This window comes from Cottoperca gobio, chromosome 15 (genome assembly GCF_900634415.1).
Source record: "Cottoperca gobio chromosome 15, fCotGob3.1, whole genome shotgun sequence".
Lineage (NCBI taxonomy): Eukaryota > Metazoa > Chordata > Actinopteri > Perciformes > Bovichtidae > Cottoperca > Cottoperca gobio.
The window spans coordinates 1,398,592-1,416,162 of NC_041369.1; the positions used below are offsets into that span (position 1 = coordinate 1,398,592).

At 37.7% G+C, this 17,571-nt stretch overlaps 1 protein-coding gene across 1 annotated transcript in view; it reads right to left on the bottom strand.

Moving 5' to 3' along the window:
- shtn1 (shootin 1) overlaps positions 1-13,472 on the bottom strand; it is a 36,661-nt gene extending 23,189 nt beyond the window's left edge. Inside the window, exons 1-2 of the mRNA XM_029450167.1 lie at positions 13,378-13,472; positions 4,891-5,062 (exon numbers count right to left, since the gene is read on the bottom strand). Coding sequence (XP_029306027.1) covers positions 4,891-5,062; positions 13,378-13,464 — 259 coding nt within the window. The 5' untranslated portion in view covers positions 13,465-13,472. The remainder of the gene's footprint in view (positions 1-4,890; positions 5,063-13,377) is intronic.
- Positions 13,473-17,571: the final 4,099 nt, after the last annotated feature.

The following is a 17,571-nucleotide window of genomic DNA, read 5'->3' on the forward strand; positions in this document are numbered from 1 at the left end:
TATGTTACCTTTGGATGACATTGTTGTCACCTCACCAAAACCAAATCCATTAAACTAAAGGGTAAACCCATGGATTTCTCCAGGTTTGTCAAGCTCCCTTGTGGCATTACCTACTGTTTCTCTGGATGTAAAGTCTCCGACCTCTCCTTACACATTTCAGCCTTACTTGACTGCCATCCAACTGTCCATACTGTCATCTTGCATGTTGGCAATAATGACATTTTGTCAAGGCAATCAACTAAGCTTCAGTCTGACTTTGAGCCCCTCGTCTTGTTAAAAAGTGTATCCTGTCTGGCCCCATCCCATCTCTAGGTAAGGGCTTAGAGCACTTTATCCACCTTTTCAGTCTGCACTGCTGGTTAATGAACTTCTGCACTGATATAGGTTATAATAACAACACATTATAACAACTTTGACTCCTTCAGACACAGGAGAGATTTTTACAAAAAAGACGGTATCCATCCAAATGGTGAAAGAGCAACTGACATCAAACCTCATTAATTGCGTTGTTTTTTCAGCCTGACACTTAGCTGCACGTGGAGACTATACTTTAAACCATGCACCTATTCCACATCTTTCTGGCTCTCCCTCAGCCAGGATAACACCCTCTACTTCTCTGGCTGAGCCTGGTCCTCGTCCTGTCCATCCTATCTCTGTTATAATTAACAACAAACCACCAACAAGTGTCAAACACTGTCAGCCTGCACTTAACACCAACAATGTCACTCAGCTCTCCATCAATAGTTCACACTCAGCCAAGCCTTTCGCTTCGGCAGTGTTTGTGTTGTGCAACACACGATCTCTCCTAAACAAGACTTTTATTCTTAACAATCTTATTGTAGCTCACAACTTGGATTTCTTACTTTTAATTGAAACTTGGCTTAAACCTGGGGACTGCTGCCCCCTAGTGGAACTCTCTCCTCCCAATTACCTGACTCTCAATCTCCAAATGCCCACAGGTCGTGATGGGAGTATTGCAGCTGTTTGAAAAAATTAATACAATTTTATTACCTGTAATCAGATTTCATTACATATTTTCTTTCAAATGTTTGGTTGTTTACGGGCCACCCAAACCAAATAATGCTTTTGAAAATGAATTCTCTGAACTGTTAACCTCAGTGTTTCTTAAGTATGATCGAATTATAATGGCTTGAGATTTTAATGTGCATATTGACAACCTCTCAAACTCGTTTGCAACTAACTTTGTAAATATTACCAAGTCTTTTAACCTTGTTCAACAGGTGTCAGGCTCTACGCATGTACATGGTCACACTCTTGACCTTGTTTTTAACCTCGACTCATCTTTGAACGCTCTCTCTATGTTCGATTTTGTCTCTGACCACAATTGCATTGCTTTTGCACTACCAGGTCATTCTCTGCAGCTAACTATTGCCCCTGGATTAATGACATCATTCGTCAACTGAAAAGGGAATCTAGAAGAGTAGAGCGTAGATGGAAGAAAACAAACCTCAGGGTCCATCTCCTCCGTCTGAAGGAATTATTGTCTCAACTCAACCAAAGAGGCAAGAGCTGCCAACTTTGCAGGTCTAATCAGTGACAACAAACATAGTCCTAGGTTCCTGTTCAACACTATTGACTGGCTTGTTAACCCTGCCCATACTGCTGTATCTGCCTTCTTCCCTGTTGACTGTAAATAAATAAAAATGTTGTTCTTTGATGTTATTAATCAATATAATTCAGTCTAATTGTGACAATGCTACTGTTTCTTCTGACCCACCAGTCTACTGTCCTACTCTCTTGTCTGAGTTCACCCCTATTTCTTTGCACAATTTAATTGAAATTGTATCTCATATGTCCTTTAGATGTAATCCCCTTTAAATTCCTTAAAGACGTCCTGCCTACACGGGGCCCCAGCCTACTCTCGATTATTAATCTCTCTCTCACCTCTGGCTGTGTTCCTGATGTTGTTGAGATGGCAAGCGTCCATTCTATCTTAAAAAAACCCGCCCTTGATCCAAATCAACAGAACTATTGACCTATCTCGTAAGGTGTCACAATATTTTTAATATTCGGCTTTCATCACCAACATAGCACAGAAACAGCACCACAAAGAGTGACAAATGACATCCTCATGCAGGCTGACAATGGTGAACATTCTATCCTGATCCTTCTTGACTGAACGGCTGCATTTGACACCATTGATCACCCCATTTAGGTTCAGGAACGGCTCAATAAGTGGGTTGGTATCTCAGGCTCTGCTCTCAACTGGTTGTCGTCCTATCTGTCAAATAGGCAGTTTGAGGTTACTATACACAATTCTGTATCCTCATCTGCCCCTTTACACTATGGAGTTCCTCAGGGTTCAATCCTTGGCCTCATCCTTTTCCCCCTATACATGTCACTCGACAACCTTCTTAGCTAGTCCAACTATATCGCTCACTGCTGTTACGCTGACGAGACGCAGATTTATATTTCAGTGAAACAGAACAACATAGGTAATGTTAGCACCCTCCATAACTGCCTGGCTGCTATCAAGGAATGGATATCTCTTAACTTCCTTCATCTAAACTCAAACAAAACCAAGGTCCTTCTTATCGGTCTTGAAAACTTTTTCCCAGACATAAAATCCTACTTCGGCCCTCTGGCCCCCAATGTTAAACCCTCCACAAGAAACCTGGGTATTATCTTTGACCAGAACTTGAACTTGAACTAAACATTTTTCTCAAAACTAATCTCTACCAACTTGCCTTTCCTGTATCGGGGCTGTAATTTATTTGTGTCCTCTGTATTTGTATTTGTATATGTGTCTGTTTATAACTGTAAATGTATGTTTTTCCATGTAAAGAACTTTACTTTTGCAGACAGGTAATTATAAACAAAATCTTACTTACTTACTTATGAATCTGTTGGTACAACCAAGGTTAGTGTGAGCTTAGTGTAATTTTGGGGAAGTACTGGTTATATTATGGAGACCGATTACCAGAGGCCAAAATACACAGAATGTAATTAAAATACAAGATTTGAGTTGCTTTTTTAATACATAATATGTACTCCAGAACAGCAGTAAAACACTGAGAAGAACACAGGAGAATATACGGCACTAGTCATTCATTTATTTTTTTGTCATGTGTTTGCAAAGCTAAATGTAATGTGTATAAATATAGTGTAAAATATATACAGTATATATATATATATATGTGTGTATATACATATGTATATGTATGTATATATATGTATATACATATACATATAAGTATATATATATATATATATATATATATATATGTATATATATATATATATATACTATATATACATATAAGTATATATATATATACATATATATGTATATATATATACATATATATGTATATATATATACATATATATATACATATAATATATATATATATATATACATATATATGTATATATATATACATATATATATACATATATATGTATATATATATGTATATATATACATATATATATATATATATGTATATATATATATACATATATATGTATATATATATACATATATATTCAGGAATTTCTCAGCCGAGGAGATTTGAGGAACACTTTGGTTCTGAAATCTTTTCTGAAATTACACAAAGATTAAATCTGTTACTACAAAGCAGCTCACAGCAGGACCAGGCTGAGACATTTATGAGAGTACTTAAGCAGAAAAAGGTTGCTGACACTTAAAATTGTTTCTGGTGAGGGATGGAGTGCCCTTTGCTAAGTAAGACAAGTATTCTCATGGATAAAAATCTCTCATTAAATGAAAATGCTAAAGAATGTCTGAACAGACAAGCAGTTTTCACAAGGGTGAGACTTTTCTTTGGACTCCACCTGTGATGTGCTCAGCTCAGAAATGACAACAGCTGTTCTAGAATTATACTCAGTTTAAACCTTTATACAGTAGAAGTGTAAACTTGTAGAGTGAAAGTGTCCTGTGTGTTCCCTGGTAGGAAAGTGACTTGACTAGCCGTCCATTAACATGAAATTATGAATGTTCCAACAAAATAAGCCCACAATCTTATTTCTGTATTCAATCGTCTCCTGCATCAGAGTACATCATTTGCAAATGGAATGATTATCTCTCTTATAATGCCAACAGCCTTGAACAACATGATGGGAAAAACATCATGGAGTATGAAGCCATTATCACCTGAGGTATAATTACTGATTGACTAAAAGAACTGACCATGACATTTCCTAGAGACAGCTGGATGTGTAGTAAAGTAGTACATTAGACTCACTGAACCTACTGTATGTAGTTATTGGTTACTTACTTTATGTATATGCAATGCAAAATGACTAGTTTAGCAATCTTTACTTTGATTGAAAAATTATGAACTGAGCCTACTGGGTTACAGACGGAGTGGGAGGATTGCACTTCTATTCAAATGACCAAAGAATCCTGCACACTGATGGTCATTGATGGACTTATTTATCAATAACTTTATTAGACCTTCATTGGATAAAATGATGATTCAGATTTTATATAGAAATTGAATTTATCAGATGAAGGTCTAAGGCCCGAAATGTGGGTTAATAAACATATACAAGTGACCAAGTATGCAGTATGCACTCCACTTTGTGTCCTGTCACAGACATGCAATTAATGTTTGTAACACAGGGTTTCTCTAATGAATGTTTAGCTTCCAAGACATTTTAAATCACTGCTGTAACTTTAATAAAGTATACATAGCAGAACACATTACACAGCTGCTTTCATAGGTTGAGTACTACTCCTGTGACGTGTAATGATCTGCCATGTGTGGCGCTGTATTAATAAACGGTAAGATTCATTGAAGGCTGCTACCTACCAAAACCTTGAACTACTTGAACAATGCCACAACTATTTGGGCTTTTTCTACGTGGCTCTGGCTATGTAGACTTGCTGGAGACTTCTTGTACCTGAGATGGTGTTCTGGCACTGGGGAGAGGGGCAGACCATGCTTGCTGCATGTATCTCTTCACTCTCCTCCTCCTCTTCGTCCTTAAGGTTGATCTCAGTGATGGTCTCTGGGCTGAGGTGGGGCAGCATCATCATGCTTTTCCTCTTCAGAGACCGGTTCTGACGGTTCAACTAGTGAGGAGGTACAAAGAGAAACATACACATGTGATTGTCACTGGCATTCTATGGCAAACAATGTTAAAGAAGCTATTTAAACAAATTAAGTCACTTTTTCAACAAGTGCTGTTGTGCGCTGTCCACATTACATGCACATTAAAATGTTAAATACACGGTCAATCTCATTTATTTTTAAGGTGATAACAATTAAAAAATAATAAAATAGTGTTCAATTGATGTATAAAGCAATTTAAAACGCACTAACTCTATCTAAATAGTTATAAATGTAAACTCCAAACATGCTAAACTAACTTCTGGCCATTGGCATCATACTCGGCTTACAATTATAAACAGGAAAAAAGAAGAAAGGCATGATCTGTGATAAGCTGAGAAATTGTCTTTCTTGTCATTTTCTTTCTACAGAAAACGTAATTATTTTTCAAAGAACCAAAGAAGAATAGTGCTCCATTGCTTCAAGTGGGACACTACTCTCCAATGTGGAGTCCTACTCGGACCCTACACAATTTTGGATAGCAGTAAACTCAAATAAAAACAAATTCCCTTCCCTGACTATGATTACTGAACAGTATGAGCTTTACCTAGCCTTCAACAAACACTTTGCTGATGCAGGGCATCTATTTGAAAAAAGAGCATTCATGATGATCATGTGTGCACTATGAACCATGTGTTTCAGTTTGACCTTCATCCCTTCTCTCCTAATTATGTACCTGAAGCTTTGCAAACTATTGATACCAGGAGTTTAACTGGAGGGGATGAATCGGACTTAATTTTCTCAAACTGTCAGCTCCAATTATTACTGAGCAACTAATGCATAGAATTAATCTGTACCTAAATCTTTACTTAAAGGTGGTGATAAGCATGGTTTAAATAATGACTGCCCAATCTCCAAATCACCCTGCTCAGCAAACATCCTGGAGTCTTTGGTAAACAACCAATTTAAGTCTTTTCTTGCAAGTCACCCAGGTTTATATCTAACAATGTGCTGCTCTTTTTGTGGATCTGTCAAAAGCTTTGGATCCTGTTGATCATCCGTTGCTTTTACAAAAAATATGTTACATTGATTTGTGTAAAAAGGCTTGCAACTGGTTTCTGAATGATCTGAGAGGCATCAGTGTGTGAAGTCAGGAAATGCACAATCGGAGTTTTTGGTGGTAACAAAGGGTGTGCCGCAAGTTTCACTCTGGGTCCAGTCCTCTTCACCATTGTCCTCACTGATATTGTCTTTTCTTTGAATGGTTGGTATCTTTATGCTGACAATAATATTGTGTATTGTATTGCTGATTCTGTACAACTGGCCATAGAGAACCTGCAACTTTCTTTTAAAGCATCATCATTGAAAATGAGGGTCTCCCTCAATTGATTTCTTATAAGAGACTTATAAGAGATTTCTTATAAGAGACTTATATAAAGGTTTGAAATTAAATGAACTGAAGTATGTGCACATACATTTATGTCCAACTGAGTAGTATTTCAACTTAGTTTACAGTACTGCCACTGTCTAATACTTGCAGGTGCACAGGGTTGTGTTGTTCCTGCTCAAACAAGACATGAAGTGAGTCAAAGATGTGCTGCAGTGCAGCTACAGTATGTGTTTTAGTTAAGCTGCTGGATAACATCTGAGATCTCTGCTTGCTCCTTCAAAACCGTTGAGTACTGCCATCTTTTTTATTCCAATTCAAGCCCTGAGCTAATATCCACTTTTAAACAATAAAACCTAAGAAACATTGTAGCCTACCATCTGTTCCCTTTGCATTTCAAATTTTACGCAAATTCATATAATAGCCTAGTATATAGTAGTACTTGTATATATATATATATATATAGTATGTACTGTATATATTTAAACAATGAATCACTTAAGAGCAGGGAACAGCTTTCTTCTGAATCTGTTGGACATGATCAAGTAGGAAAGGTGGTACAAACAAGCAGTAACATTGAACTTTTCAAAGATTACTTTTGAATGGAAAATAATTTCACAGATAATGTGCTCAACAGTAGCTACAGTTGTTGACAATAACACTAAAGTGTAAATAGTTTCACTGAAATGAATGAATACACTCAACATACCCCAATGCAAGATTGGATTACAGTGCCTTCATTTCTCAGATCTGAATAGAGTGATAAGTATGCTTTGTATTAAGATAGTGGAAAACAGGCAAAGAAATAAGGTAGCAGAGCGACAGACAGGGCAGATGAGATGTTGTTGATTTCCTTTTTTCTTTGGCCCTGCAATCAGTCATAATGGCAGGACGCATGCAAAAGCAATGACAAGGTGTGGAAAAACAGACGCACAAGAAGCACAAGCAGACCATGAATAAGGCAGCGAATATCCCTCCTTTTAAATGTAATCACAGTTTTTGATGCAATGTGTATTTGCATCTTGCATTTCTGTGCATCATGTCTTTCTGTGTTATGATCACTTCTAACACGTCTTCTTATGTGATGTTGCCTTTAAAATGATTTGCAAATTGATCCGTTCTACATGAAGCATACACACTAAACTGCTACAATGCCCAATCCACTTCTTAAAGTTCAATCATCAGGGCGGCCATAAGGAGACCATCACTAAGTAAAACATGAATGAACCCTAAGGAAGGAGATGGGTGCCAATTATGCATGTTTCCTCATGTCCTCTGAAAGTAGAAATGTGTCTAGAGAGGAGACAAAAGGAGAAATAGAAAAGGCGAGCCATAAAAGAAACATTTATTAATGGAATCCTGGTGGGAGCAATTCCATCTTTTGCTGATGCCCTTCAGACTGCATCTTTTTTTTCTGAAATGCAATCAACACTACATAACATGGAATCACGTCCTTTTGATAATAATCTACAATTCGCAAGAGATGTACATATAAAATTACATACTCATACAAATCAAGGATGACAGAGCATCAGGCTTTCCCGGAAGTCACTGATACAAAGTCACGGCCCCTTACTCTAACCTTTGATCTAACATCAACACAAAAATCCCATTCTGATTTGACTGGATGTAAATTGCTAGCTCTATCCAGTTGCCTTTTTAATTAAAAATGTTGAGGAGTTAAGGAATTGCTTCTTTTCGGAGTGGGCTCGGGAATAGTTGGTATGCAAAATTACCATCATTAGGTACAAAGAAATGAATACAGGGTTCAATTTGTCAGTCCTCCTCTGGGAACACCTCCTTATGTATTTTGGATTTGATTTAAATGTAAATTAGTAATAAACTGATGTTAACACCCTCATAGTGCAGCAATTTTGACTTTACAATGTTGCTGAAATGCTATTGCAAGGTCAACACTGTTCAAAAAGGTGATGTCACTTATTCCAACCTTATTCTATTCACAGCACTTGGATTAATGGTGAATAAATGTGTTGCTTTTAACTAAGTGAATAGTTGATGTATGGATACGTTCTCGTTATGGCTAATTAAGGACTATCAGTCTACCTGCCCCCCACAGTGAGTGTTCATACACCCTGCTACATTAGCAAGGCAGGCAGGGAAGGGTCTAGTTATGGAAACAATTTTATTTCAAGGAAGAAGAGGAGGAAGAGCTTGAATAAGATTAGAACTTAGACTGCCATTTTAGCAGCTTTTAGCTAGTATATTCTTAAGAAGAAATAGATGAATTCCTGCTGTCAGACCAGTAGTGGGCTACTCAGACATCGCCTGTTACATTATGTCTTTTCTGAAGCCAATTCTTGACAGTAGGAAAATAAATCACTGATTCTTGAGACTTTGGCGAAAACATGTCCCACTAAGGAAAGTGCTGATTCCGTTGAAAAGAAATAACATTTTCTCATTTAAAATAATCAGGGTTGATCATCTGAGGGTCTTTTGCACAAATGCACACATTTTTTCATATGTTTGTCTTTAATTTTATAAATTATATGATTATATGATAGCCCAGAAAATCAGTTGTCCCCAGACAAGAGATTGTCATTTCAATTCGATACAAAATTGTGAACAACTCATTTAAAATGTATAATATATATACCAAATGAAACAGTAGAGTCCAATATTTCTTTAAAACTAAAAGCAATGAATGTTCAAATATATTCACTTTATTTTATGGTTGCTCAAAATGTGTCCAAGGTTTTTGTCAACACCGTCAAATATTTATAAAAAAGCAATAAAATCAGGCGACCACATGATGAACTGTACTCCTGAGGACTCGCTGTCCACCCTCCACATCTGCTCAATGCTACAAGAGCGTTCAGGCTCCTGTAAGTTTGCTATTCTTTCAAGAATTTCTACATATTTATTTATGTTGCTACTGTCACAACCATGATGTGTCAACACTGTCTCTTTTGTAAAGAAATAATTATTTTATATTATGACATAAATGTATGCATTTTAAGTAAAGGCTAGAGGCAGCTAGCAACAGAGAGAAAACAAGATGGCTTCTATATACAACTCATGTATGACATGTCAAAACGTGAGTTTTTGTCAACACCGTCAGAATTCAACACCGTCAGGTTTTCTGTCTTATTCATGCTTAAAACATTGCAGTTGTACTGTAGTTTTTATCTTGCCCTTTGCCGTTAATATTTACAGAAGGATAACATGTACATAACAAATAGTTTGTTGTAATTAGCCCACTGTCACCACCGTCAGACGGAACTTTCTTTGTTTTAAATTAATACGACTACAATATGTTCCTCCAATGTAGTTGGTGTATTGAAGTAAATGTCTATTTCAAATCGAAAATGCAATTTTTTTTATGTCCACAATTATTATTTGGTATATTTAATGCTAATGATGAAGGTTGCATGATACTAAGCAATGACAGGAAAAACACATCATTTATGAAAAAATGACAAAATCAGGAGGTTGCCCAGAAATATTGCTCGATTGCTGAAGACCTTGTTCTATAAACACATATGTTTAGATTTCTTAACAATAAATCTTTTTTTTTTTAATTTAAAACCTGTTTTATCCAAATTCTCAAGAATCAGTGAAATGTCACACAAAATAATCTTTCTCACACATTTCAAGACAATGTCAATTCATCACATTTGATTCTGTGTTATAAGTTGCTAAATATTCAGGGTTGCTAAACCCTGAATCTTACAAACCTGGATATTTTCTTCCATAAAGTACAATGACAAAAATGTGTTGTGGGCTTTATAAGTCTTCGGTTTTTATATTGTGTTTGAAATGAAGATCTGTGTTTAATTTCATTCTTGGAATATTTATTTTGAAACAATGGCCACAAATCCAGCAAGAACAAGACTCGGCAGATGTTTACATCTTCTACACTTCTGACCCATCCCCTTCTCTCTATTCATTTATCTTATCTAGGTGCAATGTGTAAGATATGCCAGAATCTTAAGTTTAAAACATTCAAAAAATGTACATTATCAACAGAATGTGAAGAGGTAACAGTGTTGACGTCATGTCAAGTCAAGTCAAGTCTATATGTTGTGTTGCAGAGAGATCTACTGAAGTTAGCTTGCTAACAGCTAGCTGAGCTCCGTCCAGCCTGTAATACCACTTGTTCCTCTAGAGGTGATAGTGAGTCAGCGTAGCTGCAGTCTGCCCTCATTACAGAGAGAAGAAGAACAGCTGCCCGAGTGCTTATATCCGTGGTCCGTGTGCGGTTGGATAGTTTGTTTATTGGATTATATCCAAAGAAACGAGAAAACTACTTGCACGCTTTCCTGACCTCCCCACGGTCGGGAGACTACTTTGTTTTCTGTTGCTGCCTTTACTCTGGTTAGACCCAGCGCCAATAAACAAACCATCAAAACGTACATGGTCAGTCCCCACACATGATGGCTAATGTAAACTATATGCCGACACCACACGTGAAGATTATAAAACAGCAGTGTTATTTTTGTCCAGCTCTCAGATTTGTTGCAGTTTGGTCAAATTTTTAAGCTGTGGTTTAGCAACATAACTCGTGAGGATTTAACAGAAGAAAAAGCACAATTCACCCGTGTGTGTGGCGTCCACTTTATATCTGGTAAGAGCTCATGCTAAAGCTATGTTTTCAATGTTTACGTTAAACATTTGTGCTTATGATATACCCGAACACTGTAAGACCTCTCCTCACTCACAAACCACGGCTTGAGCGGTGTATCTCGAGCTCTTTGAGAGTGATTTACACGGGCATGGACGAGCACCCTGTCATCTTTCAGAGGTTTGGTAAGAAGACTACCAACCCAGCCAGAAACAAAGAAATTATAAGCATCCAAGCCAGGGGTGGGCAAACTTTTTGACTTGCGGGCCACAATGGCCTGTACTGCCTTCATTTGTGCGTTGGTTGCCCACGACGTTTGTAGTACAAGGTAGTTCACAATATCAGGATATTCAATCGGCGGTAATGAATCTAAATCCTCAATATAATCCGACGGCTTTAGCGTGTACGGGTCAAGGCCGCAAATTTTGACTTTTCTCTGAATCTTGCCTTTGCAGAGGACTCCAGAGAGTCAGAATACTTTGAAGAAGTCGGAGTTGTATTGTTGTTCGCTTTAGACAACATTGTTGATTTGTTTTCCATCCAAAATGGCGTCGCACGCATACGTCACACAGTTTTGTCACGTGTTTGCACACTACCTATGTGAGCATATTTTACACATTGCACCTTAAAAAACCTATTTTACTCCCATGTCTGGCGCTAAGGCAGGAGATGGTGGAAGGAGATGAAGGGTATGTAAACATAATTTTCTGCAAGCCTTATCTTGGTTTGGTTTGAGCAAACCTTATCCAAGTATCTTGAATGGATATGTTGGTAAACTGTCATACCCCTATAACTTGATCTCTGCTCCTTTGGAGTCATGAGTTATTGACCAGAGAATTATTGAATGTTGGAATACGAGTCAAGATATTCTACCATATGGGAAGTTTTATTTCTCTCCTATAATTAGTCAATGTTATTGCAAATGAATGCTTCAGACATGATATTAACAATGAGCTCTTTGTAATACGGCTAGGCAATGCCCAGCAGTAATCTCATTTAGTTAGGAAGGAGAGACTGACTCATGCTCCGTTAACAATAATTCTCTCTGGCACAGGGGCATTTGAACTGTTAAAACTTACAAACATGTTCACATACAGTAGGTGAGTGAATACCATAAAACACATTTACACTGATATTATCATTGTCTATAATTAGGTCCAAACTGGACTAGATTAAAGGGAGTAACAGAAATTAAATGTGCGTGCGTGTGTGCATGATGGTCAATTAAGAAATTTTGCACTGTTTGCCCGTCATTATTAGTTAAGAGTCACCATCCCATGTATCATTTACAGTAGTCTGTAAAACAGTCACTGTAAATGATACATGGGGGGACTTTTCTGCAGACAGTAAACTACACAATTTCAGCAGCGATTCAACAGAAGCATCACCATGGTGATGACTAGATTAATAATAACAGTACTGTCATTTATTATTTGTTATTCTAAAGACTAACATTTTTAACCTTTATAAAAATGTAAAATGAATTGCAATGAGCAGTAGACAACTACAATAGATGCGTGACGGGTATTGGGAGTGTCTTGAAAGTCAAAAGATACAGTTTTTCAAAGCCAGTAAGCTTGGAGCCATTAGCATTGATCAACAACAAAGTCAATTTACCCAGATACCTTGTGGTCATTTGAAGCAGTAGAAATCTTACTTTCCACCCCTGCAATACGAGGATAACAAACACCCAAAGCAAAGAGGAGGACTGAAGGCCGAGGAGTGGTAAGAAAAAAGGCCTAAAAGTCGGCCTTCACCATAATTCTCCCTCAGCCTCCCATTGCCCAAAATCTGGTCCAACCAGGTGGACTGTGAGGGCTTTTGTCCAGAAATTGAATGAGAAATGATTACAGTGATAAGCTCAGCTCCATTGGGCTGCAAAATCACTATGTGCCAGGCTCCCCCACTCAATCACAACTCACATTTTTGGCAAGGACTCCAAAAAAGTGTGCTCTGAATCAAAAGAATCCAATGCAATTTTAGACACTAAGATATGGGGACAGAAGCAGAACTGGAGGACCACAGAGTGCTTTTGATTGCAACATACAAATTGAATGTGTCAAAGTGACGGTTACTGGAATACACCGAACACAGTGTCTTCAAAAGCTGATTTGATGCTGTAGTTTAGCCAGACTTGTTCTAAATCAACAGAGCATACAATTCTGATTACATTATTCCTCCCTTGTTTTAAATGATTGATAACATCTTCTTGGTTGTGAGCATGTTTTATTGGACTTGATTCAAACTTGAATCCAGGCTTACTTAGACAATGTAAGTAACATAGAAATAGCACAGATAGGATAAAAGACCGCTGGTTCATTTTCTTTATGCAGTATTGTTGACAGTATTTGTCTAAAGATGAATTCTACCTTGGAGGCTAGGGCTTCAGCACTTTCTCTACATGTCCTCTCGATCTCCAGGTTCTCCTGAATGGCATTGACCTCTTCAATGACCATCTGAGAAACTAAGAAGAAAAAATAATTAACAACAAAGAAATGCATGTTCATCTTACAAATTGTCCCCATTAGCAAAGAAGCCCACAAGTCGGTAACCTTCACTTATGTGACAATGATAGTGAAATATGAAAAGCATAATATAAAATTCTACTGAATGACTGAATTCATGTCAATACAAACTTAAAAAGTCAACTCATGGCCATTCAACTGGATCAAAAGGCCATCAAGGAAACAAAGAACATGGTTAGGATGTTCTAAATGAGTGGCTGCATACCTTGGACTTCTCACGTCATTGCACAGTTAATCGAGATAAGAGTCCCTGTAACACTTGACACTGAAGTATATTTCTGCTTGCTATTGTGCTTGCCATCTGAGTAGCCTGAATGGTGACTAACCTATGTACATCATTATGATGTGAATTCAAAAGAAAGTGAACTAAATGTTGTTATCTTTTATTCAGGTCATTTTCTCTACCTTTTTATTTTCATCAGCCAGGACCAATGTGTATGGAGTATAGACTGAATACATGCAGGAAACAACTTTAGAGCATATGACTATGAATACTAGTTTAGAGTGTATGTGGGCACTTTGTTAAGAATGATGCATGTGATGTTGCACTTAACCCAGGGTGAATGGAAACATTTGCTTTTAAGCCTTAATTCTTTGCTAAACTACAACAATCTAGCGCAACAGGGCTGCACTAGAAAGGCATATTACGAGATTATTTGATAACATACTGAATGTTTGTAAATCAAGTGAATATAGGCGCTGATTTCATATCCAAAATGGTATATTTCTAAAAGTATACAAGGCCTGTTATACAATAATATAATATAGTAAACAGCAGTTTGAAAGTTAATCCTAATATAATCTTCAACAGGATTATTGGATATGTTAGGTCCTTGACACATATCTATGTTAAACTATCATTACATCTTTGGAGGGCAGAAGGACAAGCTGAAAACACAACATCTCACATATTTTGACAAAGCAGTCTCGCCTTGAGGTCCACTTACTCGTATCTATCTGGACGTTGGCCATGTCCATGTATAAAAATAATTGTGTGCAAGACCGCTTTCCTTTAGCAAACAATTGCCTATTTACACATCCAACTGTTGACTTGTTGAATGCAAGTGCAATATATTCACTCTCCTTTTGGCTCTATTTTGGTCTCATGAGATAAAAATCTGGCTCTTTGGCTGATAATTGCTCTTCTATGTTCATCATCTAGTCGCTAACTTTGTCTGTCTACTGTTTGGGAGCTGGGCAGGTAGTGTATACTGGGTTTATCAGAGCCTTTTCACTGAAAGCTGCTGCTGCTGGAAATCAGTTTGATTAGAGCGAAGTTTACAAGTCAAAATCCAAAACAATGAACTAAAAGAGTGAACTGCAGAGTTAGTGATAGTTCTCAGTGGACTCATTATGAGTGACACCTTTCACATGGCACAAAGTCATTTGATCAATGGTTGACATGAAAAGCTGGGTATAAAATCAGGCAAAATTCCAAATCACAAACCGTAATATTGTTTAAGCTGCAATCACACCTCAGTACAAAAAAAACGCCCCTGAAGAATGCCCTACCACTTAGCTAATTAAACATTGTGGTTGAGCAAGGAAGAAATTAAGCATTAGCGCCATTGCTGCGGGCAATTCCTTCCCCCAGTGACACCTAATTAAGAAGTTGATGAACGCCAGCGTCGGGCGAGATGCACGTTCCTCCAGCGCCCTCCACATCAGTCATTCAATAGCACTTAGCTGGCAGTTTTCATTCTCGGCCTCTTCTCCGTTCCTCTCTGCCTGTCTCCATAATGCCGTGGCCACACTCAGCAACCTACGAAAGGACGCCTTGAACTAAATGACATGTTAATTATAATTACTGGTAGCCATGGTAAATAAACAGTGTTGAAAGTGTATGAGCACGAGTCAACGGGGGGCTCTGACACGTCAGAATTGGCAGTCTTAATTGTAAGTTTCGGCCTCCCCATCATCATCACTCTTTTTTCTCCCATCTTTTTTGTGTCTGTCTTTTTTCATCCTCCTCTCAGGAAAGACAGTGATTACCCCTGTGCCGACGAGCTGCATAATGGTATCAGCGCCGCCAACGGAGCAGTGAATTAAATTGTATCTGCAGCCGCTGTGAAGCCTTGATGAGGGGGGCAGATGCCTTTGTGGTGTTATCATTATAACACAATGGTCATGTTGTCATCAACCTTGCCATCGGCAATTGAAAAGGCATGATTGTGTGTTGGGGGCTTTTTCTCCCGTCCTCCCACTACCCCCCAACCCCACCCCACCAACCCTACTGCCCCACCCCCAGCCGTTTCTTTGTGAATAGGAGCAATTTTCTAAGAGCTATGAAATCACGTAATAGGTCCTAATATGCAGCTGCTTGGCACAGTGAGGCAGCCTTTATTAACGCGGAAGTCAAACACAATATGTGTTTTGGCTGGAGAATTGCTGAAAACACGAGCACGGGCCAGATTTATTCAGATGAAAATCCGCACAACTGTCACCGTTACAAAGACAAACTATTTGCTCTATCTTTTGACATGTGGAGCCCTATTTTAAATTCTGTCTTCACTAAAGTGGTCATAGCAAAACATTCAACCTGTAAGGAAAATCATTTTGGAAAATTGAATGGTTCGCCAAAACATTTGAAATTTGTAGTGTTTGGTTTGTGATAAAAGCTGAAGCAGCGACATGGCTATTCCAATGCTATCATCTGTGTCCTGGTTCATATATTTATGATATCATCAACATATAGCTGAGATCATTTCCAAACTAAACAAATGTTTATTAAAACAAACACATGTTCTCTTATCAATGCATATGCTGCCTTCTTGAGAATGTACTGTATGTTCAACACAATTTCTAAGCTATTAGAAATGACTATATATGTATTGTTAAGGTGTATTGACATCAAAGGTTGATTTCCTTCACATGGAAATGTCTGATTAATTCTAATTCTGATTATGTTACAGAGGACAAGTACAACATGAAAAACTGATGACCAAGACCCTCACAAAGCTGAATATATGTCTATCAATGTTTTCTAGACATTCGATCAGAATTCACAGAGTAAAAATAATACCATCAATAAAGTATAACAGACATTGTGTGTGCTCATATTTTATTTCAAAGGAAGTTCCATACAAATTAGGGCTGTCGAATTAACGCGTTAATTTCGACTAATTAATCACAGAAAAAATAACGCGACACAAATATTAACGCAGATCAATCACGCTCTTAGATGCCCCTGACTTCTGCTCCGACAGCACAAAGCACGGAGCTCCGACAGCCCCCCCCCCCCGTTGCATGGAGCTCTCACAGAAAATATTGATATATGCGATTAATCGAGAATTAATTGATGAATTAATCACAAAGCTTGTAATTAATTAGATTATTTTTTTTAATCGCTTGACAGCCCTGATACAAATATTTCTCGGGGACGGAGCTACTCAGGAGGCTGAACTGATCTGAATGGTTGGGTTAAACCTCAGTGGGTGGTTCCTTAAAGTCATTTTAAACTAAGACAAAACAGGCAAATTGTGACCGAAGAGGGAGCTGATATGTAACCGTTTAGTTTAGTTAACTGAAGCATGCAAGAAAGATCATCACGTCCAATTAGGTCTATTTATACAAAACTAACACTAGCCTAATGCTAATTCAATGCCACTAATCATAAGTTCTACACCACTATCGTAGCACAAACAATTCAAAGCATAATGAACCCGTTTGACTAATGACACTTTATCAATTTGTGTATCTTATAGAAGTTACACAAGATGTTGTGCTGCATTATTTTTCATGCATGATAATGGTTATGTAACTTTACTTTTACATCACTACATTCAGCCTGCTTTTTTAAACACTAATGAGCATTGCTGTCTTGCAAGTGGATATCTTTTGGCTGCATAACTTGAGTTTATGGGTACTGCAGTGATTTGGTATTGCACTTGCATAAAATTGGGGGACTTCAGACAACTATTAAGAATTTTCAAACTAGGAGCAGCAGAGGCAAACTAAAAACACCCATACAGCAACTCAATAGCATTTTTGCTACACTGTTACTGCCAGTTATATGCACTCATCTTTAAAACTCCACCT